We start from the raw sequence: 26,030 nt of genomic DNA, 5'->3' as shown, positions 1-26,030 counted from the left end.
TTTACGGGATGGAAAAACCCAAGTTTCCTAGAGAAAAAAACCTGCTTGCTCGTGCCAAAGATCGACTAACTCGGGAACCGTCCAAGAAAAGGTTTAGAAAAAGTTCCTGTAGTCGGCGACTAGAATCAAACTCACGATGCGCTTTCTTCTAGCGGTCTAGTGCTGAGGTGTACACCACATCCACTGAACGACACAGGCTCCCTGGATACTTATACATATAGTACGAAACGCTGTTCTAAGTCTTTTCTTCCATAAATTCGGGTTTCTTTCTGTCAACTCGAGAAAATTAACTATATAATCCACACCATTTCAGGCATTAATATACTATGTTGAAGTTATGGACGACTAGCTGGTGTTACTCTTTCAGCCCTATGTAACTTTGTAATAGATGTGGAACAATCAACACACACACACACACACACACACACACACACACACACACACACACACACACACACACACACACACACACACACACACACACACACACACACACACACACACACACACACACACACACACACACACACACACACACACACACACACACACACACACACACACACACACACAATCAGTGCAGATTGTGTGTGTGTGTGTGTGTTGCCTTAAATCATATCACTTCTATTAGTTCTACAATTGTGCGATTTCGAGGGTCGATTGTTTGAGATGCAATGCCTATATCAGTCTTTCTTCAGATGGCCTAGAGCTATGAATGCAAACGTCATTTCCACTAGGCTATACTGGCACCCATTAAAAATAACAAAGGTGGAATGTAGGAGCAATTTTCACATTTGCTAACCGTTGTTTATCTTATTAAAGTTACCAAGTTTTTTTTTAATATATTTAATATATGTATATATATATATATATATATATACAGGGTGTTCGGGATAAATTTGACAGTTTCGTAAGGAAAAAGAAAATCTTCTTTGTATCTATTAAATTTAATGAATTGACAAAAAAACATTACAGGCAGAGTTAATTACAATACTATCAACAAGATTTACTCAAAATAACCACCATTAGCATCGATCACAGCTTCAATTCTGCTTCGGAACCTCGAACAAGCTGATGCTACAGTCTCCCTGGGAAGGGCCGCAAAAACTGTTTTAATTATATCCATTAACTGGGCTTTTGTATTACTGGAAGTGCGATTGGTGTCTTTTTCAACTGCGTCCCATACAAAATAATCCATGGGGTTAAGGTCTGGGGAGTTTGGAGGCCAAACATTTGGACTGGTGAAGTCGTAGAAATTTTCAGACAACCATTTTTGACTTTTCCCAGAGGTGTGGCAAGGGGCCGAATCCTGCTGCCATACATACGGCCTACCATTGGCTACCCTTGTTATCCAGGGCTTGACTACAGTTAGCAACTCCACGAACAAAGCCCGAATTCCAATGCCAGGGTTCTTCAACACCTGTTCCTGCAGATTTGCGAGGAATTCTGCTGTACGAACGCAATCAGATCGTCTGCTAGGGATCTTTCTTCTTGCTACATCCTCGTAGTCACCATTGCAAGTCTCTAGTTCATGCCTGATTGTTTTTACTGTATTCAGGGAGCATTGGGCAGCAGTCGTAATATCCTTATTTTGATGGCGGGCAAGAATCATCATGATACAAGTTATTCTCTTCCATGATTCAGGTGGGTTCCAGCTATCCATCCTTTCTGACATCTTGTATATGAATGAAGAAGGGTCCAAACTTTTAAATGAAGAGAAGTGTGTGTTAATACATGTAACTTACGGAAAAATATAATTAATTATAAATATGTCAAATTTATCCCGAACACCCTGTATATATATATATATATATATATATATATATATCAACATTTGACGTTTTCTTTCTTTGTCAAAAGAAAGAGAAGAATTGCAAATGGAAGATTTTTATTTTGGTTTGTTATGATATTTGGATGATTTCCATATTATCCAATCTTCTAAAAGAAGTAATTTGCTTTTGTTAATCTTTGTGTTATATCCTTGTCAGTTCCGTCTTCAGTATCCATATTAGCTCCCAAGTATGTAAAATTTTTGTTGGCGAATTTTAATTTCTTTCTGGCATTTGCTGTTCAATTTAAGAGCTTTCGTTTATTCATATTTAAATCAAACTTTTTCCGCTGACTTATATAATGCTTCTAATTTGCATGTAAACCAGTTTGTCGTAATGATATTGAAACTGTTATCTGCATATTATAGATCTTACAGATGTAAGATCTATAATATTATAGATCGAACACCCTGTATATATACAGTATATATATATATATATAATTTTTTTTCTTCTTCTTCCCCTTTTTACTGTTGAAGAGAAATACACGAAATAGGAACGAAATTCTGCTGTCCACTGATTTTGAAAACTTCTTGAGATGTAAAGGAATTCCACTTGCTTCCTTTGGGGGAATAAAAATAATTAGCAGGTTCGTTTTTATTTATTTTTTAAGTAGTAGTTGCACTCATTTTATGCATATTAAAACTATTGTACTGTACCTTAAGTGGTTTGCTTGCTTGCTCGTATGATTCTTCAAGAAATGCAGAGGGCGCTGTAGGTGGTAAGTTTACCCGGGTAATTTTGATTGATGTGAAGTTTCTGTTTCTTGTTTGGATACTTCATTGTTTTTAATGGTATCTCTACAAAACCTTTGCTTCGTGTTGGTGGACGTTTGTTGATGAATTTAGTTTTAATGTGCTAATCTAATATTTTTATCGCATTCTGATAGAATATAAAAGGCACGTTTTATTATTTTTGAGGATGTCTTGGGGAAGGATTCGAAAACTGATGCTGTGAAGGTGAATGTTCTAATTATACATGTCAATTAGAGATGCCATGTATAGTTAGAACAAGTTAAAACATCTTTCAGAAATATTTAATTTTTTACATTAAGAATATATTCATCCTTTACCGATACTAAAGGAGTTAAAACTTAAAAACATTCATAAAAGAAATTGATGACTACAAGCAGAATGTACTTCATATCTCATGGTTACTCCGTAAAAGTGATACTAAGTGTGTTATTGTATGAAAGGAGCAAGACAATAAAATTTTTGTAAAGATTAGGAGAGAAACTTAGACATTACTTTTATGACTTTTTAAAATTTATTTTTTTATTTGAATTGTATTAAGTTTGCATCACTGATAAATAATCACATCAGTTTTATTTCTTTGCTTTATGAATCTAGTCTTCATTTTGCTATCCCATTATTGGTTTAGCTCTCACAAAAGACAAAAAGGAAGATTTTTAAAATTCATATACTGTATTTATTACGATGTCAGAAGGTTACGGCAACGTTGAGCTGGCAGTTGATCAGAGATAAAATGTTGGTTCTGTTATAAGCTGTCTCCATAGTTTGAAAGAATGGTAGAAGAATCATACCCTTGGACTGAGTCTTTTCCAGTTAAAGGGTACAATTTTTCAATTGATGGTAAGTTATCTAATCTCATGGAGGTAGGCCCCCCCCCCCCTTCCTGGAAGCTCAGTTTTTCATCCTGCATATAGGTAAATGAGCTAGAGAACACAGTCTACAGACAAAAGAATACTGTTGGTGGATAGTAGATGATGTGTGTAGATGGTGGATATTGCCATTCTGTATAGATAGAAGATTAGGTAGCGGGTTATGTGAAGTGTCCTGTGATGATCCCTTGGAGTGTCAAGTAATAATAAGGCTCTTATCCGACCATACCTGGACTATTATGCTCAGATGTAGAAAGTTTATTTTCATTTGGTTACACTTGCCAAGAAATTATGCTTGTTTAATCCTTTACCGAAGTGTATGCAAACAAAGCGCATAAAGTGTTTTAATCACTATGCTTGTATATAGTGATTGACTTCCTGTCAGTTGCCTTGATATCCCACAACATGAAGCTCATTCCTCTGAGGCATGTACAGGTCATGGAAAAAAAAACGAAACTAACACATTTTGATTAATATGGCATTGGTCCACCTTGGGCATCTAGTATAGCCTGTATTTGAGAGGTTCTCTCAGTGTTTAAAATTCAACAGGAGGAATTTTATGCCATTTACCTGAAAGAAATTTGATCAATTTGCTTTTGTTCTTTGGAGGTGGAATGTTGCCTGAGAGCTCGTACCAAAATGTCCTATAAATTATTATAATTACAGCTATTATAGCCTGTTTTTGTTTAGGATGTCCATTGTATTTAAAATAAGGGATATAATTACTCAAAGAGAGTATATATATTTTAGGGCATTATGGGTGAGTATAGAAGGCAATTATAACCGTTTTATAGGATTTAAATCTGGTGATTGGAATGGCCATTGCAGACAGGACACCTCACCACTGTGTTCTGTCTGCAAGCCACTGGGTGACTGCATTTGCTCGATGAATAGGAGCATTATCCTGTTGAAACATAGCTGGTTGTGTAGGAGAAAAGTGTGTCAACATGGGGTGAAGATGATCACTTATGATTGAAAGATAATATGCAGCATCCGCTTTGCCTTCTAATAGAATGAGTGGACTCAAAACATGCCATTACAGAACCACCAAACCTTTCACAGTTGGAAACAAGGACTCTGGTTGGTAAGCATCCTTCGGCTGATGCCACACATATATTTGTTTGTTTGCAGCAAAAAAAAGTGTGGATGCATTTGAACCATATCACATTCCTCCACTGTTGTGTAGTCCACTGCTTGTGATCTTTGCATCATTGGAAGCAATGACATGCATTGATGGGATTGTGTAAGGCAACCTGACTGTGAAATCCAGCTAGTTCTCCAGTTCAGAGTTTTTGTTGAAATGGGTTTCTCAAGACCAGTGTTTAATTTTTCACACAATTGCTCAGTAGTAGCCTGCCAATTTTTCATGGCACAGTGCACTAATATTCCAATGTCCCTCTCTTGCAGTAAGTGCTTTCGTACACTATTGCATTTTGCTAATGATATTTGTCCTGTCAACTGCCATGCTAATATAACCTTAGAGACTGTTCCTTGACTAACATGCACAATTTCAGCTATTCTGGTCACATGCACTGCTAGCCTGGCTCCAACAATCATACCCATTCCAAAGTCACTGAGGTCCTCTCTAGATTTCATTCTAACATGCAATAAACAGCAGCTGGCCTCCATTTGCCTTTATACACATCCTCCTACGAATGTCTGGAATATATTTGTATATCAATTGCATGTGTTTGGTGCATTGTAGATGCTGCATTACAACTACTGATAATGTGACCTGATAGCCCCGTGTTTCCATTTTTTTGTCCATTACTTGTATATTGCTGTGCATTATGGAAATAATCACTACCCATCACAAAAGCCACAATAATTACCTTTATTGAGGTCTCATCAATTATGCATAGCAGTATACATGTAAAAAAAAAAAGGAAGTGTGCTTTACATCATAGGTGGTCAACAGCAGGGCCGCATGCGGCCTGTGACTTTGTGCAGCCTGCGGCAGGATAAAAACTATATTAAATTATATGTATTATCAATTTAGCAATTAGTTTCAACTGCAGATTTTCTAATTGATATACTAGTTATATTCATTATTTCTGATGACGGAAACAATTTATATTCTCAACATGGAATCAAAATTGTTTTAAGAAGATTACTCAATTTATAAAATCTACTGCTTCTCTGTGAGAGTTGTAGTAGTGGGAGTGGTAGATTTCTATGCGCTCCAGAGTAACGCATTATTGAAAGTCACTCGCTCTGCTCTGGGATACAGTGATCAGTTTCAGTGTTATTGTTGCAGTTTGTGTTCCCTGGTCAATTATTTCAGCCTTTGTGTACGTACTATGAATAAGAAACGTAAGATCTGTGAAGAAAACAGGTCATTTCAGGAGAAATGGGAAATTGAATTTCTGCTTATAAACAATAATGACAACAAACTACAGTGCCTTGTGTATTTGCAAGTATTGTCTGTGCACAAGGAATATAACCTCAAATGCCACTACATGCAAAACCATGCCGCTAAATACCAAGAATACGTTGGACAAGTACGTACTAAAATTATTCATAATCTGAAGAGAAAGGTTAGTGCTCAGAAATCTATTTTTACTAAATCAACATCAATACAAAAAAGCTCGCCCTTGGCATTGTCTGTTGTAAGTGCAGAGATAGCAAAAACAAAAAAATATTATCTGATGGTGAATTTGTAAAACACTGTTCTGTGAAAATGGCACATGCATTTGGGGAAGATAAAATTGCTAGTTTGAAAGCATCCCACTATTAAAACAAACTGTAACAAAAAGAGTCGAGGAAATAGGTTCTCACATATTAAATAAATTAAAAAGTGTTATTACAGATTCAGCTTACTTCTCATTGGCTCTAGATAAATCACTGACATAACAGATACAGCTCAACTTCTAATTTTCATTCGAATTGTTTCCAAAAGCTTTGTTATTAATGAAGAACTATTAGCATTAGAATCATTGCATAACAGCCAAAGGTCGAGACATTTATGATGCAGTTATGAAAGTTGTAAATGGTACTGGTGACATTAACAATCTCACAGCTATTGTGACAGATGGTGCCAAATCAATGCGTGGTACTCAAGCAGGCTTAATTGGCTTACTAAGGAAGGCTAGAACCAATTGCTCTGTATTGTACTGCATTATACATCAGGTTGTTCTGTGTGGTAAAATTCTGGAGATAGAGGATGCTATGAAAACTGTAATGAAGTGTGTGAATCTAATTAAGGGCGGAAATCGGGCCTTGTCACACACAAGTTTCTTTCTCTTCTAACAGAAATGGAGGCAGAATATGATGATATAGTGTTGTACACAGAAATATATTGGCTAAGCAGAGGGAACTGTTTGAAACTTTTTTTAGAGAAACACGAGAAGAAGACAAAGAACTAATCGCAAATTGGGTGTCGAGGCTAGCTGGTGAATGGACGTGCTATCGGAGAGCTCCTGAGAGATTTGTGTTTTTTGTTGATTTATTGGTGTTTTGGATTCAATTTAATGGACTTAAGTGTTTAATTTTGGTATATTATTGGAGCTTTATTAGCGTGGTTAGTGTACTAAAGTGTTTTATAACATAATCTATGTTGGGAAGTCGCCGCTAGATGAATTCGTAATGTGTAGTGTTCGTGCAAGCTCCAGATAAGATAAGTATCATTTTCAGTTATCGATACAAATTACTTAATATTGTGTAGTTTTGTTTTGTTTGCCTTGCGTATTTTAGTGCGCCTATTTTTGGTGTGTTATAACGTATAATTTGACAAAACACGTTACAGATAAGTATGGCACCTATGTGAAGGAAAATGGTGGCTAGTAATGAAGGTTCGCCATCGTTATCAAAGAACGGTAGCATAAAAGAAATGAGTCAGTGTACTAGCTGTGAAATGTACGCTTTGCGGAGTGCGGTCGGAGTGTGGTTAGATGATAATAAAGGATTGAATGTGTGTAGAAAATGTAGGGAGAATGCGGAATTGAAGTGTATTTCGGATCGTGAGTGTGATATTTTTGTCAACCTTCAGAATGAAGGAAATAGGGATATGAAAAGAAACGGCAAGGTTGTAACATGAAAATTGTGAGAGTGTGAATGTAGAAAGTGTGAATGATAGTATAAATGGTTTCTCAGAGAACAAAAAAGATGAGATAGATGCATTGAGTGAGATCGCGTTGTTGAATAGTGCGATACAAAGAGCAAAACAGCAGCTAGAGTGCATGAACAAAAGTAGACTGAATGAACCAACCAATAATAAAAGGTATGACAGGAAAAATAGACGTATGAATGTGAACATGAACAAAATGAAGGATAGAGTGCTGTATGGAGACTCATTAGTACGAGGTGTGTTAGTAGAGGATTTGACAAAATCGTACCAACCTGGTGCGACCATAAAGGACGTAACTGCGTCTATTAGAGAGCAAAAGGAAAGGGTGAAAGAAATGATTGTTGTGGCAGGTATGAATGATTTGAAAGGAGATAAAATGGAAATGATAGAAGACCTGAATGAATTGTTTGAGGTAGCAAAAGAAAAGAGTAAGAGAGTTAGAATGATTAGTCTTTTGCCACGGTATGACAGTGAAATGTTTAAAAGGAGGGCTATAATTGCAAATGACTTTATGCGTGGGTTATGTATGACGAGTGGTGTGGAATTTGTGGATGTGTGGAGTGAGTTTGATGGGCGAAAGGATCTATATAAGATGGATGGCTTGCATTTGAATGGTTACGGTGTAAGAAGACTTGAGAAAGTGTTGCTGAATGTAGTGGATGTGCAAATTCAGGGAAACTAGATTTGTTAGGGGGGGGGAGTAGAGATACAGTCCTTATGGAGGCAGTTGAATGTAAGAATGAATATAATATGCCAGAGCAAATAAGGACAAAAATCTGAGTGGGATAGTTAATATAAGGCATCAAGGTAGGGTTGGGGCTAATGGGGGTCTTAAATTCATGTACACTAATACTAGGAGTATTAGGAACAAGAAGGAAGAGTTTTTGGCCATGGTTGGCACTTCCAGACCACAGGTTATAGGTATTAGTGAAACATGGCTGACTGTAGATGATATAACTAGTGGGATTGAATGTGATGGGTATAGTGTGTTCAGGAATGACAGAGAGAATAAAATGGGGGGAGGAGTATTGTTGATGATAGCTGATGAGCTCCAGCCAAGGAGAATAGAAGTTGAATTGCAGGATAGAGAAAAGAGCACATTTGAGGCCATTTGGTGTGAGATTGTGACTAGCAGAACTAAATATACAATTGGGTGCTGCTATAGACCAGGTGATGGAAAAGATGGTGGTGACAGTATGCACAAGCAAATAGAAGAAATGGGTGGAAGGAGGGTGATTATTATGGGAGATTTCAACTATGGTCGCATTCATTGGAGTGAGGAGAGGACACACGGGAGGAAGGAACTGGATTTTATGCGGTTATTAAGGGATAACTATCTGCGACAGCATGTAATGGAAAATACTAGGGGTCAGAGAGTGCTTGACCTAGTAATTACATCTGAGGATTTGGCTGTAACAAATATGACCACATTGCCACCAATCGGTGAGAGTGATCATAGGGTCTTAACTTGGGAGGTGGCTAAAGGTGTAGAATTTTCAATTAAGACAGGGTACATGTGGAATTATTGGGCTGGAAAGTATGACAAGCTTAGGAGTTTGATTGGTTCAGTGCCATGGCATGTACAACTGCAAGGACTAGAAGTTGATAGTGCATGGGAGGTAGTTAAGAAGTGCTTGCATGAAGCAATGGCTGACTGTATACCTAGAGTCCGAATAATAAATCAAGTAGGGGTTAAATGGATGAATAACACCATTAAGCTTGAGTTGCAAAAAAGAAACAACTATGGAGGGAATTTAAGGAGAAGGGTGACCGGCAGGCACATGAACGGTATAAAGTGCAGGCCAGAAGGGTGACGAGTGTGGTAAGAAAAGCAAAAAAGGATTACGAAAGAACATTGGCCATGCAGGCTAAAGAGAATCCTAAACAGTTTTTTAGATATCTAGCAAGTAAAAGGAAAAATGTACATGGCAGATTGATTTTAAAGAATGCCGATGGTAGGGAGGTAACTGAATCAGTTGAGATAGTTGAGTTACTGAGTGAGCACTTTGCAAAAGTATATCATCCAGGTGGTGACATTGCAGAAACGAATAAACCAGTAGATTATACGGGAATTGTGGTTAATGAAGTGGAGGTGAGTAGTCTATTGCATAACCTCAATGTCAATACATCTGTGGGATTGGATGGTATACCAGCTCGTGTTGTACGAGAAGTAGCTAAAGAATTGTCAGTACCCTTGACCATTTTGTTTAATTTGAGTCTCGGGTCTGGGTTAGTTCCGAGCGGGTGGAAAGAGGGGAAAATAGTTCCACTGCATAAAGGTGGTTCCAAGACTGCTGTTGTAAATTACCGACCGATTAGCATATCAGGAATCATTGTCAAGGTCTTAGAGAAAATAGTCAAGAGGAAAATACAAGATTGGATAGAAGAAAATGGGATACTGTATCGGGGACAGCATGGTTTTGTGAAGGGTAGGTCATGCCTCAGTAACTTGCTCACGTATTATAACACAGTGACGGCTGAACTGGATAAGGGTAATGGGTTTACGGTGATTCTACTGGACCTTGCCAAGGCCTTTGACAGGATTCCACATGGAATTCTAATCAGTAAATTGCAGCATATGGGAATGGACATAGGGTTGGTGAGATGGATAGGAGGGTGGTTGACGGAGAGATATCAGAGAGTGGTTTACTCGGGAGTATAGTCCACAAGACGGCCTGTGACTAGTGGTGTGCCACAAGGATCTGTTCTTGGACCACTGCTGTTTAATTTGTTCATAAATGATATAGGAAATGATCTGAGAGGAACAGTTCATTTGTTTGCGGATGATGCGAAGTTGGATAGGGCAATAGTGAATGCAGATGACGTCAAAATTTTGCAGGATGATTTGGATAGATTGGAGGTCTGGGCTAAGGAGAATGGATGTTAGTTTAATGTGGCAAAATGTAAGGTTATGCATTTTGGGGTGAAAAGATTGGCGGCAGTTTACTGCATTGGTGGAACCCTGCTCCAGGAAATTGATGAGGCACGAGATTTAGGAGTGTTGGTAGATAAGGAATTGAAATTTAGGGGACACATTGCAAAAGTGACCAACACAGCTCATCAAATCACTTGGTTGCTGAAGAATACGTTGACAAGCAGAGACAAGCAGGTTATTGTTCCTCTCTATCCAACCTTGATAAGACCCCATCTAGACTACTGTGCTCAGATTTGGTCACCTAGGTTTCTTCTTGATGGGGAGGAGGTGGAGAGGATCCAGAGGCGAGTGACCAAGATGATAGCAGGTCTGTGGAATGAACCGTATGAGAACAGGTTGAGGATTTGTGGGTTGCAAAAATTGGTTGATAGGCGGAGGAGGGGAGATATGATTGAGACATTCAAATTACTGAAGGGTTTCTATAAAATTAATTTAGAAGATATTTTTGAGAACAGGGCTGGTTGTGGGAGGACTAGGGGACATCCATGGAAACTGGGCAAAAGTGTGGTTAGTAAAGGTGTTAGAGCTGGGTTCTTTACTTTTAGAGTAGTGAATGAGTGGAATGCGCTCCCTGAGTCTGTGGTGGATGCTGTGACAGTGAATGAGTTTAAGGCGAGGTATGATAGATACTGTATGAATGTCAAATAGTTGTGATGAATATGATTTGGGGCCTCCCTCGATGAGTCTAATGACTCCCTGAAGTTGCCCGTAATAATAGTAATAGTAATAGTAAAAACTATGTGATCCTCATTTTAACAGCTCTTACTCGCCTTTCTAACAGACATCACACACCACATGAATGAAATCAATGTGAAGTTATAGGGACGTAACCAAATAATCTCAGATTTAGTTGGACACCTAGATAGGTTCATAAGTCGACTGAAGGCTTTTAAATTCATCCTAATCAGAGGAAACTTGGTACATTTCCCTTCCTGCAGGGAGTTGATGGAGGAGAGCCATGACATTGACTTCAAGTTTTCTGTGCCAATGTTAGACCAACTTTTGGAGCAATTCAGTAAGCAATTTTCTTATTTCAGTGACATGCGGCCACAACTGACATTATTTAACAACCCAATGAAATGCGACATTTCAGAGCAGCATAACACCATTCAGTTGGAGTGCGTGACCTTCAAAGTGACCCCTTTTTCCAGTGAAGGGTGGAGATAGTCATTTACTTTTGGAAACTGGTACGAAGGGCAGTTAAATCGTCACAAAGAAGCCGACTGACTGATGACCACCTTCAGGATTTGTTACGAATATCGTCATCATCGTTGAAAATCGATTTTGATGAACTTGTTGCCACAAATGAATGCCCACAGTGTTCTCATTAAGTTGTGTTACATGTAAAAAAAACAGAAATATGTAATTAAATTTAATTTCTTCTTCTGGTTCCCATCTGCCATACGGCTGCGGGAGGGTAGCTATATGCTACCATTCTAGGGAGAGATGATTATGAGCAAGGTGGTTTCCCGTTGCCTTCCTTGCCGTAAGTATTTATGACTGTAACCTGTGGGTTCACGGGGCCGGTTTGCCTGCTTTCGGGATGAAAAACCCCAGATAAACTGGCGGAAAAAACCCTGCTGCCCACGCCCAAGACCGGCTAACTTGGCTATGGCTGAGGAAGATCCTTAAGCTCCTCATGTCGTAGACGGGAATCGAACCTAGGACACTCCTTCCCCAGGCATATGGTTGCGAAGCGCAAAGCCACTAGGCTAACCGCACGGACAAATTTAATTTAACAACTTATTTAAACCAATCAAGTATTTTATATTGTTCTCTCAGTAGTAAACTGATTTAATAAATATAGTAATTCAATACATATAACTGTTGCCTTGAAAAAAATGCAGAGCTTATTTTTATATTTAAGTTCTTTCTAAAAGTGTGCGGCCCGTGACACTACCACTCATCATATATTGACCCTCATATAGAATGAAGTTGGCCACGCCTGCTTTACATTATGGGATACCAAGATGGTGTGTCAACAGTCTATATATATATATATATATAAGCAGCCTAGTTATTGGAAAGATACTTTACACACAGTGTTTTCATACTCTTAGGTAAAGAAGTAAAAAGAAATGTAACTTCTTGGAAAATATGATTTACTTTCAAGAACTATTCCTGATCCAGAGTATTTTAATAATGTGGTTTAGAAGTGGTCTCATTCAGCAGAAGCTATACCATAGATGTCTATGGTATAGTTTCTACTGATTTGGCTTTTATCAAGCCCTTTGGTGGATGCTTTTCTCCTGGAGGATGACATTCTCCTCAGTGGTAGGGTTTGCCTGTTCACTGAGTGGAACCACCACCGAGTGATAGAGAGTTAATGAGTTAAAATGATCATTCTTAATGATTATTTAATTAAATTAAATGATCATTAATTAAAAAAGTTGATGAGTTCAGATCACTCTAACATTGAGTGGCCTGAAGGATTACTCAACTTCTGGTGATTCATACAAAGGTCAAAACCAGTCTGGGTAATGACCGTCTCATAATGCATAGCAATATACATTTGAAAGAAACTGTCTTTAGATTATGGGATACCAAGACAGTTGATGTGTAGTCACAAGTCAGTACATACAATGCCTAGTTGAGAGGATACTGCATGTGCAAACTTTGTATATGCTTGGGTAAAGAATTAGATAAAAATCTAATTTCTTGGCAAGTACTCTGCTTCATGGAATCCTTAGACTCATTGAGAAAAGCTGTCAACATCATGCCAAGCACTATCCAACATTCGTGCAGTTAACTATCATACTTTGCTTTCAACTCATTCACAGTCATGGCATCCACAACAGACTCTTGCAACCTATTCCAGTCATTTGCCACTATCCAAGCAAAAAAAGAAAACAATCTAGTCCTTACAACCCTTCTAACTACACTTTTGTTCAGTTTCCAAGGGTGACCCTTAGTTCTCCCACCAGCAGACCTGTTCTGAAAATTTTCCTCTGTATTAATTTTGTTTCAGTCATATCACTCCTTTTCCACCTGTCAACCAATTTCTGTAACCCACAAATCTTCAACTTGTCGTCATAAGGTTCATTCCATAGACCTACTACCATCTTGGTCACTTGCCCTTGGATCCTCTCCTCCTCATCTCCAAGAAATCCAGGTGACCAGATCTGCATGCAGTAGTCAAGATGAGGTCTTATCAAGAGGAACCTGCTTGTCTCTGCTTATTAGGTATTCTTCAGTAGCCAAGTAATCTGATGAACTGCTTTAGCAACTTTTGCAATATGCCTTCTAAACTTCAACTCCCTGTCTGCTAACACCCCAAAATCCCTGGCTTCGTCAATTTCTTGGAGTACAGTTCCATCAATGTAGTGCATAGTTGGTAATCTTTTCACCCCAAAATGCATAACCTTACATTTTGCCACACTAAACTGACATCCATTCTCCTTTGCCCAGACTGCCTGTCTATTCAAATCATCCTTCATGTTAACTACTGCTCTACCCAGTTTTGCATTACCGGCAAACAACTGAATAGTTCCACTCAGCTCCTCTCCTATATTGTTAATTTACAAATTAAATAGTAGTGGCCTAAATTGGGGCCTTATGGTATGCTGCTAGATACAGGCCTTTTTTCAATCAACCATCCATTTAATTCAACTTTATATCCATCCCTATATGCTGCAATTTATTGATTATAATTCCATCTGGTATCCTGTTAAAAGCTTTTGCAAAAGTCCAGCAATACTTTAAACCCATCCTTTATCCAACTGAGCTGTCACTGTATTATAAAATGTGAGCAAGTTACTGAGGCATGACCTACCCTGCACAAAACAATGTTGCTCCCCATACAGAATCCCATTCCCTTTATCCATTCCTGTATTTTTTCTTCAACTTCTCCAGTACCTTGATAATGACTCTTGATATACTGGTCGGTCAGTAATTTGCTACATCAGTTTTGGCATTTCCTTTATGCAATGGACCCATCCCTTTGGGACTAACACAGAGCTAAGCCAGATTAAATTGCATGGTCAAAGGCGGCCAATTTCCTAGCACCCGCTCATAAAACTGCTGGTATACCATCTGATCCCATAGCAGAATTCACATTAAGGTGCACTTCCAGTTCATTTATCTCGGTTTCCATATAACTCTTTGTGTGTCTCATTATTACAATATCTCCACCTGGTTGATATACTTCTCAAAGTGTTCACTTAATAATTCTACTGATTTGCCTGATTCATTTGCCACTATCCAAGTGGCAAATGAATCAGTAACCTGCCTACCATTGCCGTTCATTAAAATCATTCTTCCATAAACATTCCTCCTTTTACTTGCAACATACCAAAAGAACTCTTTGGGATTATTTTTGGACTGCACTGCTAATTTCCTTTTATATTCTGCTTTTGCCTTTCTTACCACACTAGTTACCCTTCTGGTAACTGGTGTGGTAAGAATGGCAAAATGTGCCTGCTGATCATCTTTCTCTTTGAATTCCCTCCTCCACATTTTTTTTTCTTTTTTTGTAGCTTGATGATGATATTCATCCATTTAACTCCCACTTGATTTACTCTTCTGACTCTAGGTATGCAGTCTGCCATAACCTCCCATGCATTATCAACATCCAACCTTGCAGTTTTACATGCCATGGTATGATGAAAGCAATCTCCTAAGCTTGTCATACTTACCAGTCCTGTAATTCCACATATACTCCTGTCTTAACAGAAAATTCCACACGTTTAGCCACCTACCAGGTCAAGACCATGTGATCACTCTCACCAGTTGGTGGAAATATGGTCATATTGGTTATGCACAAATTTTCTGATGCAATTACTAGTTCTAGCACTCATATTCCAAGTGCATTCCATCACATGCTGCCTCAGGTAATTATTCTTTAGGAACTGCATATATTCCATTTCCTTTCTCCCATATGTCCTGTTCTCCTTCCAATCTATGTTCCCATAGATAGGAACATACATTGGAACATAGTTTCCATCCCTATAATAATTCCCCATCTGCCACTCACTGAGCTTACTTGTTGATGCATACTATTCCCATCATCCTTTACTTCTCCTTGTCTATAGAAGCATCCAACTGTATATTTTTTGTTTTCTACTTTCCACTGTCTCACACCAGATGGATTCAAATATGCTATTTTCACTTTCCTGCAGCTGAATAGTTCATTGGATGCCATCAATAATTCTCCTCACTCCATTCTTTTTCTTCTATCTTCCCTGAACACACTATACCCTGTACATTCTGTCCCACTATATGTCACCAATGCTAATAATTTTTGACCAGGATGAACTAACCAATGCGTAAAACTCCTCACCCTTGTTCCAGATGCTCCTGGCATTAGTGTACATAAAGTGCAGAAGCCCCTTAGGCCCACTGCTGTCCTGACACTTTATACTAATTCTGTTTTTTTTTATCAGTATTACTAGTTGAGGCATTTTATGCTCATTCTTACGCTCAACTGGCTCACTGCTATCTGTGTACCCATTTGACAGCTTCCCTCCCTAAAAGCTCTAGTTTCCCTGATTTTGCACAGCTACTGCCACTGAATGAAGGGACTTTGCAGAGGTTATGAAGGCAGTTGATAAAATGACTTTTGGACAGTGGACTGTTAGTCATATGGATAAGTTGAAGGCATGTAGTATGTGTAATTTGGTAGATAGAAGATGAAGATGATTAAGATATTTGAGCTGTTGAGAGGAAATTATCATATGGTGGATATACAAGAAATATTTCAAATGGTGGACAAGGACTGGAGACCATCACTAGAAGAACCATCTGTAATCCATTCCTTTCATCACTGCTAAGAAAACAAATTCAGTACTCGCATCTCTGCTAACTACACTTTCATTCATTTTTTAAAGGTATACACCTAGTTCTTACCCTTCCTTTCCTGAAGTGAAAAATTTCCTCTTAATCTATTCTATAGAAATTCATTATAATTCATTCCATATCTTCCACCTATAATCAATTTTTGTACTGCAAGATTATAACTTTTAAGTCTAATCTCACGTGGAGTACTCCACAGACCTAACCATTTTAGACATCCTCATCACTGTGTAAGAAAGGTAGAGAGAATAATCTGCCACTTATCTCCTAAACCAGTGGTTCCCAAAATGTGTGCCCTGGGGAGCCACGGCTTCCTCACAGGGGGGGGGCCACGATTACAAAATTTTCATAATTTTATTTCCATTTTCAATTCAACGCGCCATCTAGCAGACCTGGTGCAAACCAGTAACTCACTTAGTAATAACTGTTTGCAGAAGCCTCTACAAAAGGTTACTAGATGGTGCTCTACAATAATTAAGTTTCTTGATTGTTTTACTAGTTTCTCGAACTTTCTCAGTACTTTGTGTTCGTATATAAATAGCTGTTGGTTTTGCGCGGTCTTAGTGTTGAATTAGTTTTCGGAGATTGTGTCAACTGAATATTGTTGTGATTTAGTCAAGTGAAGTTTTTGAAGTATTTCTTCTCGTATGTATTTTTAAAAATGGATCGGTTTTTACTAAACAGTAATAAGCACTGTGAGAGAGAAAATAAAGAGGGCACACTGTCAAATAGTGGCAAGAGTGTGAAGAAGCGTAAATATCGAAAATATGATGACAGTTATTTGGACTTTGGTTTTACGTCGACAGAAGTCACTGGTGAAGGGAGGCTGCAGTGTGTACTGTGTATGACAGTTTTGGCACCAGAGTGCATGCTACCAAGTAAGTTGAAATGCTATGTAGAAACCAATCATCCCAGCATGGTTAGTACATCTCGTGTGACTACTTTACCAGAAAGTTAAAATTGTTAAATCAACAAAAAGGTCCAAACCGGTCTGGATAGTGACCTCCCTCCCATAATGTATAACATCATACATCTCCTAGGAGATGTGTTTTACATTATGGAAAAATACTAAGGATAGTGATCAGAGCTTTACCCACCTTTACTATGAGTTTCCCCTGTCATGAAAGGTTTGTTTACGCTTGGATCTGCCGTAACTTTTATAGTTTCTATCTATATTCGGCATGAAACTCATGTAGTTTCTCTATTCGGCTTTGAAATAATGTTGGATTCAATATCCACTTAATTTGAATAATTCTGTTTCCTTTTGTTTATACAACTGACGGTATGGCCCTATTGCCTTTTCTACTGTTTTGCGAATTTTACTGCTTCTCTCTTCATCAGAGTCAGCCTCTAAGCATTGCTGCTTAAAAACTTCAATTTTAAGAAAAATATTTTCAAATTGTTTCTATGATCTCTTTTGGCTGACTGTTAGTGGTTAAATTTTCTTCGTGTTCTTCAGGATCTTCCCGCTGTGCATCTAAATTTAGCAGTTTGGAATCATTCAATTCCTCAGAATGAGATTTAATTAACTCTTGGACGTTATCATTGTCAAAGTCATCAAAACCAAGTTCATGCCTGATGTTGACAATTTCCTCAACAACATTATCCATCTCATTTGAAAAGCCTCTAAAATAATTTGCACAATGTGGAAGAGTGTGCTTCCAAATGGCTTGCATGTTGCTAGCAGTAATTTCATTACTGCTAGCAACATGCAAGAAAAGCAACAACTTTTCTGGCTGAGATTTCTCTGATTCAGCCAGAAAAGTCTTGGAAGGCATTTGCTTCCATAAAAGGCTGGTTTCATTGACAATATTTGTTGGTCACAATAACCCCTTCTTCCACAATTTTCTTCAAAATCTCTGGATAATTTGCAGTCACCTCCTTGTCTGCAACTTCACCTGTGATTTGAACATTATGTAGGCCAGTTCTCTTTTTGAAACACCCAAACCACCCAGCACTAGCGTGGAATTCTTCTTTTCCATCATTGATAGCCCTTTCTTTCAAGGTTGCAAAGAGACTTAATGCTTTTGATTTAATAAGGTCAGTGCTTATTTGGATCTGTTTTTGGTTGCAATCTTCAATCCCTGTAGAAAGAAGTCTCTCTAATTCAATCATTATAATACTTTGATTTCAAGTTGTCTGCATGCATGATGAACTTGAAGCATCCTTACCTTTCTATTTGTATTCAGCAGCTTTGCTTAAAATTGCTCTTATAGTTGATCCACCCAGTTTGTGTTCTTGTATCTTTGCTCTGGACTCACTTTGTTCATTTTCTTTATTATTTCAAGTTTTTTCTTCCAATGAGATTACTTTTTGAGTCTTTTTCACACTTCCACTTTTTTGCTCACTGATTCTTTTACTCATTATTAAAGGTTGTGAAAATACTTTAAAATAAAAATAAAAAAAAATAGCAAAGAGGCATGAGATATAATCAGCAAAATGCTATGTAATTAGCAGACAACAAATTTTAGCAGTAGATTTGGAACATAGTGTACATGGAAATAGTGTAGTATGCCATTAAAAAATAACTGTAAAACGTTTTAAATCGGTAACTATATTATTTCATCCTGATGAGTAATTTTTTAAAATAGCCATAAAAATGTATAGATAAAAAATTTTAAAAATCTCTAACATTTATTTTTAAGATGTATATAGGCATACTAATCAAATTTTAGAGGCGCATTAATTGCATTTGTGTATAGAGCAAAAACAACACACTAATCGGAGATGCCTTAATCGAGGGATTGCTGTGTGTTTATTCCTGATGATGACTTTGATACAAAGGTCAAAACATTGAAAGTTATTTTATCTTTGTGTTAAGTAAAGGAATTGCTGTAACATGGGGTTTGTCTCCATAATTTCTATGCAGTGGATGTTGATCAGTGTATAACCATAAAAGAAAGAAACAGGAGTACATATCAATACTTGAGGTAGAAAAAGCTATCAAAAGCCTGAAATGTGGAAAGGCAACTGGACTATATGATACATGGTCAGAAATGCTCAAATATGGAGGTATAAAAGTTTTGTAATGGTCACACTCCATTATTCAGGAGGTTGAAAGTCCCATCTGTAAAGAGAGGAATAAAATTGAATGTGTGAATAACAGAGGAATTTCTCTACTAGTGTTCCAGATAAGATTTATACAATCATACTTGAGAAGAGGCTAAGAAAAATTTTGCAAAAGAAACTTGGAGAACAACAACCTGGGTTCAGGTCAAATAGAGGTTGACAAATAGTCGAGAAATCATGGGAATATAACAAGGACCTGTGCTTAAGTTTTGTAGATCTGGAAAAGGTATATGAAAAGGTGCTCAGAGAAATGGTTTTCAAAATACTACACTTATATTAAGTTGTATGCCAGCAGTTAGAATTCAAGGAAATACAGGAAGATGGCATGATGTAAAATTAGGTAAAAGACAAGGGTGCATATTATCTCCACTCTTATTTATATGGATTGCATTATGAAAGAAAAATGGCATTAAACCTGATTTTAGAATTGGACATATCAAACATAGCTCTTTGCTTTGTGCAGATGACATATCATTCAACAAATCCAGCAACAAGTAAATTGAATAACAGCTGTAACAGATTTGGTATGAAAATTAGCCATAAAAAGACTAAAATTGTGAAAATAGGCAGGAACACAGAAAACTTCAAACTGCATTCTGAAGTAAAATATTTCATCTATTCATGCACAGTTTTTAGCAAAGATGGCAAATGAAATATGGAAATAGCAGAATTTACAATGCTGTTATAATAGGAAGTCGGATAGAGAGATAGTGAGGGAAGCTGGTGAGCATATAAACAGTGACAATGCCTTGATTCTTTATACTAATGCCAGGAGTATCTGGAATAAAGGAGATGAATTGGTGGTGTTGATAGTATCAGCCTGTCCAAAGATTATTGGGATCTCTGAGACATGGGTGACAGAAGATGATATACTGACAGGAATATAAGTAGCAGAGTATGCATTTTTCAATGGGATAGGAAGGGCAGACACTGTGGTGGAGTACTGCTTATAAGTAATGTCTTATATCCTCTCAGAGTGGAGAATTTGGAAGGCAGTGTCACTAATGGTTTTGAAAGCATATGGTGTGAGATAGAGGTGGACAGGACTGGGCATTTAGTGAGATGTTGCTATAAGTCAGGGAGCATAAAGGTGAAGAGCAGATGTTTAGGCAGTTTAGTTTGGAGAGTGTTATGATTATTATGGGAGATTCTAACTACAGCAATATAAATTGGTAAGAGGAAACTGCAGGTAATAGTAGCAATGAAATGGAATTTCTGGAATTCTTGAGGGACAAATGTCTTAGACAATATGTGGTAGAAGGAACATAAGATTCAAGTGTTTTAGATTTGGTCATAGCATCACAAGATCTCATTATAACTGAGATGGCATCTTTGCCCCCCCCCCAGTTAGAGTGACTATGTGGTTTTGACTTGATGAATAGGCATGCAGGATATCAAAGAGAAAGTACAACTGTATGTTGAATTAAAGCAGGTGATTATAATAGTCTTAGATATCAGCTTGAGGCAGTTCCGTGGATGGAGGAATTAGAAGGGTGAGATATCATCAGTGCCTGGGAATTTGTGAAGAAAATATTTATTTATATACTTCAGTCGATTTTAAAAGGGAAGATAAATGTAAGAAGAGGACAAGGAAGATGAAGAAAATCTTGGCTGGCAGACAATGGACTGTCATGAGCTCTTAGGGACTGTTCAAAGTGACTGAAGAGTGCTCAAAATTTGCCGAGGTGTCACCGATCTCTGATAGGAGATGGCACTCAAAGAATTTTATACCGCAAGTGAAGAAAACAATTTGGTGTAAAGTGGATAACAAACAATATTCTTTTCATCTTGCATGCTAGAGCATGCAAGAATGAAAAGAACACAGTAACTAGTGATCAGCTGGATAGACCTGTGAATGTTGACAGAGAGAGAGATACAGGTAAGTAGTGATATGGAAGAGATTTTGGAATAAGCGAGAAAAAAAGTTTCGGTAGTAGTGGTCTTTCAGAAAGAAAGATGTTTTGAAAGTAATTTAGCTGTTATGTTACAAGAGTAACTGCAATAACAGTTGTGGAAGAAATTTATAGGAACTTTGGAACTTGATAAAGGAAGTTTCTCATATAAAAAGAGAAATGTTTATCAGATATTAAAGATTCTATTAGTGCAGTAATGATATAACATCTGATAACATCTGTTTCAGAAGATGCATCGAGTTGATTTTTAAGTATTTGATCATGTTTCCTTGGAAATCCTTCATACAGGAAGAGGAAAAGATTGCGAATCTTGAAGATGAAAGTAGAAAGAAGAAATGTTTTGGTGAGATTTTTCTAGCAGACATTGAAGGAGGAATGCTAGACGGTGTTTGAATTAAAGATTTTATCAAGTCTGACAATATTTTTAAAAAAATATATTTTAATATGATTAAAGTCTTTCATTTTTTATATATAGAGAGGTGAAGACTCAATTTACTTAATTATCGTTGAAGTTAACATTGAATTTTGAGAATAGATGGCAAATTACATGTATCTAGAATCTTACTTGTGTACTTAGATTTCAGTATAGAAATCTGATACTATTCGCAAACTTTTTGCAGTAGGCACAGGATTTAATAGTTTTAAACTTGCAATGGTGCAGTCCAACAGGATTTAATAGATGAATAAAAAATTAAACTTTTGACAAAATAATAATAAGTTTTAAATACTTCAAAATACTTTTCAACAGCTTCAATGTCTGTTAGTATTCCCCCCCCCCCCTTCTATGAAACTGTAGTTTGCATCCTGTCTCCTCATAACCAATACAGGTTTTGATGTGCCTGTCTATCAGAAACTTTTGCAAAGTCTAAAAATATCACTGTATATAGGTCTTCTTTATCCAACACATTCATCACTTTATCATAAAATACACTGTGTACTCCAGTCCTGTATTCTATATATGACCAGTCTCTCCAATACCTTAATCACAGCTGTAGATATACAGGCAGGTCTATAATTGGAAATATGTATTAGAACCATTCTTGTACATTGGCACCATTTTGTCTTTTTTTCCTCCTTAAGGATTCGACTTCACAATTCATTAAATTACCAGGTCAAAAACATACCTAACTCTTGCACATTTCTTAAAACTCCTGGTGATATGTTCATACTAGTGTTGCTGTGCTATACTGAGCTGTTATCCAATTAAGACTCAATTATGGCCCTGAAGTCTGTGTATCTGCAGGAGGTAAATATACTTTAATGGTTGGATCATTCCGACCATTAAAGTATATTTATGAGAACTGCAACTGGTGCATTTCAAATATCACTTAGTCGTAGTCTTTTCAGTGAGTGAATGAACTAGTGTTTTTTCCTCCTGATGCCAGAGAACATAAATCTGATCAGATCTGCTAGAGTCTAGCATTTATACTGCTGAATTGCATGCTACACAGCTTTCATTAAATTATAGCTGGCCTGGTTGCTGAGTAGTTAGCATATCTGCTCTCCAGCCAAGAGGCCGCAGGTTTGAATCCTGCCAAGGGCATGGATTTTTGTGATTGTCTTACTGTTTACCATATGTACTGCTGTAACTTATGTTCTGGCACAACATGGCCTTTGTCTTTGCACCATAAAAATCAAATCAAAATTAAATTAAATTACATAATATTGAAGCATTACCAAAGGTGCATTATCTCCCCTCAGTACTTCAGCACTAAGAGATCTGATATACCACCCATTTATTACTTTCACTCTTGGATCTGACATTTGTTCTACCATACCAAATAAGGATGCTTCAACTGGATGCTTACATGCCTTGGATTCAAGGAAAATGAGACTGCAACTAAATAAGCAATTTCCTTACCATCATTTGCCTGTCCTTAACACTAATTACAAGCAGATCAGACGAAAATTATTATCCCAATGCCAAAATCATAGAATCGAGTGATTGACAATAACTGCAGACCTCCAGTATGTTTATAGTTACAGGATAGTGATCTCACATTGGGTGATGAAATTCATCTCCCACCTAAAGATATTTGCATGGTGGGATTTCAACCTGCAGCTGCCGACATGCTAACCAGGCCAGCTGAATAAATATCCTGATGATAAAGAGGAAGTTGTTCTTGCTTAGCTCTACATTGGCCATAGTCATCTCATACGTTTCTACCTGTTGAGAGATGGTGATGTGTTATGTGGAAGTAATACATTTCTGTTTGTTATCTGTCATGTTTTAATCGATTTCACTGATTTTTATCTGATTCATGTAATCTGTCATCGGTTTTTAAATATTTACATATTAACATGTATAATTTTATTTAGAATCATTATTAATCTACTGGTATAAATATAATTTTATCATTATGCACTTTTATTTACAAAACTGATATTTTGTTCTTAAAACTTTTCTTGCCATTTTAAATATGGACTCTGTATATTATGGCCATAGTTGTTCATGTGCCCTAACACCAAAAAAAAGACAAACAAGCTAACTCATATTCAGTATTGAAATCTTAAATAATTTTGTTATTAAATGAGGGGGAAAAAAAAAAATTTTTTTTTTTTTTTTTTTTTGTCATGTTGTACCATCATTTTTTATTTTGGTTTAACCAATAAGAATACAATTTGGTCGGCTAAATCCCAAATTGCCAGCCCATCCTCGTTCGTTCAGTATCAAAGTAGATACCCAACAGGGTGCACCACGAGAAGGTGAGGATTGGACATTAGGTCAGAAGCCCTGGTCGGTTCTCCGCATTCCTTTAAAGGCTATGTGGAGGTCTCCTCTCAGTTATACAGCTTTGACCCTTAAGCACCCCTAAAAAATATATATATATATATATATATATATATATTATTATTATTATTATTATTACATGACACCTCCAGGGAGTCCAAAGACTCATTGAGGGAGGGCATGTACACACACAATTTCTCTTTCATATGTGTGTGAGATAAGATGACCAGAGGTACTAGACTTTGGTTATCTCATACAGTGGAGGTCGTAAACAAATGTTAGTAACACATGGATGTGTTATATATAATATGTTGCCCAACAGTTCATCTATTGAATCCCTGAGACATTACTTTTGGTAGGGTAATAGAATTTTAGCATTGCAATATCAAAGAAATTCATTGAAAATCAAAGTAATAGCTTTGATTTTTAATAAGCTTTGAATGAAGAAATACTTTGTTTAATGCTTGCAGTTTAATTTATTTCATTGAATGGGTTCCACTGCAAGGGAGTTTGACAATTTTTATTTTACAGTTTCTTTTATATTCTAGATAGTCATGGCCTGGAGAGGTATGCACATGTTCTCTGAGGAAAGTAAAGAATTACTTGAAAAACTAAAGAACTTGCTGAGTAAATATGATGACCATGACAATCCATGGAAAGAACAATTAAAAACACACGGACCTAAGTTTACTATCAGTTCTGACAGTAGTGAAGAAGCAGAAAATATATCATTTGTGTCACTTGTACCCAAGCAGAAAAGTAACATCGATTCACCTGATCTGATAATACTAGATAGTCTTACTGAGCATGCTGATGACTGTAGAGTAGAAAAGACTAGCAAGAGTCTTAAAAAACATAAGAATTCTGTAGAAGATGAGCCAGAGCTTAAGAAAATAAAGATTGCAACTTTTCCAGACTGCCAAAATGATATTAAAAATCTTCCAGTTACTGAATTTGAGGTAGGTAGAATATGTAATGTTTTTGGAGTTGGCTTTTATTATCAAAATATTTTAAAAGATTCTTTTTAGCTATAGTTAATTTTTTAGTAATACATAATTAAAATAATTTTGTCATTATCTAATTAATTTGAAATTTATTTATTAATTTGAAATGAACATCTATGGCTCAGTGATTGTTCCAAATGTCATGCTCAGGAAGGACATTTATACTATTCATTCTAATAAATTGTGGAAACAACTACTATGTTAGAGTAATATTAGGTTTAATATAAACCAAAATATGCATTAAATTGAAGTAATAATATTACTCTAACATGCTAGTTGTTGTTCAATTCATTAGAATGAATCCTCATCACCAATGTAACTATGAAAGGAAGGAAGGACATTTATAGTTCAGATCCTGTAACTTTTTATTAGGCCATTTCCATCTGTTGTTGTTATGTGCTATCCAATCATTTTTGACTTTTGGTGAGCTTGTGAACAAAGACTCTCCATCTTACTCAGCCTCTTATCATTGTCCATCCAGCTTGTTTGTGGTCTTCCTCTTCTCATTCTTCAATCTTCCTCAACATATTCATCAGCTTGCATAATATGTCCAAAGTACATCAACTTCTGTTTAGCAATCATCGCCTCCAAGGAGCATTCTGTCTTTATATTCTCTAAATCTTTCTTATTGGTCATTCTCGCAGTCCATGAGATTCTTAATAGTCTTCTCCACACCCATAATTCAAATGAATCCATTCGCTTTCTGTCTTTCTTCTTAATAATCCAGCTTTCACATTCAAACATAACTACTGAAAATACATTGCTTTGACAGTTCCATCTTTCATAATTTTTGCCAGGTTTAACACATCTCTTTTTTTCCCATGACTATCCTTTTAATTTCATCTTCACATTTACTATCATTTCTGATTCTGGACCCCAGTAAATCATAACTTTCAACAATTTCTATTTTATCTCCCTCTATTATAAATTTATTTAAATTGCCAGAAGCCATCACTTTTGTTTTGCTGATGTTTTAAATTAAGCCCAGCTATGTTATTTTCCATCTTACCATACAGTCAACTGCTCCAGATCTTAGTTTCTGCTATGAGGATCGTGCCATTTATTTTCATAC

General features: G+C 36.8%; 1 protein-coding gene across 2 annotated transcripts in view; it reads left to right on the top strand.

Annotated features, from left to right (window-relative positions):
• Nucleotides 1–2,536: 2,536 nt before the first annotated feature.
• LOC150105929 (Fanconi anemia group E protein-like) overlaps nt 2,537–26,030 on the top strand; it is a 145,104-nt gene continuing 121,610 nt past the window's right edge. Inside the window, exons 1-2 of one of the 2 annotated variants that reach the window (XM_090393693.1) lie at nt 2,537–2,550; nt 24,503–24,913. In XM_090393693.1, coding sequence (XP_090249819.1) covers nt 24,509–24,913 — 405 coding nt within the window. In that variant the 5' untranslated portion in view covers nt 2,537–2,550; nt 24,503–24,508. Of the gene's footprint in view, nt 2,551–2,666; nt 2,789–24,502; nt 24,914–26,030 lie in introns of those variants that run through there. The other variant, XM_090393692.1, reaches the window with a different exon arrangement.

The sequence above is a fragment of the Typopeltis vanoorti genome, chromosome 6, assembly GCF_054136105.1.
Source record: "Typopeltis vanoorti isolate ZY-2024b chromosome 6, IOZ_Tvanoo_1.0, whole genome shotgun sequence".
In the NCBI taxonomy this organism is placed as follows: domain Eukaryota; kingdom Metazoa; phylum Arthropoda; class Arachnida; order Uropygi; family Thelyphonidae; genus Typopeltis; species Typopeltis vanoorti.
The sequence above is the reverse complement of the archived record's forward strand: the minus strand, read 5'-3'. Positions and strand labels throughout refer to the sequence as shown.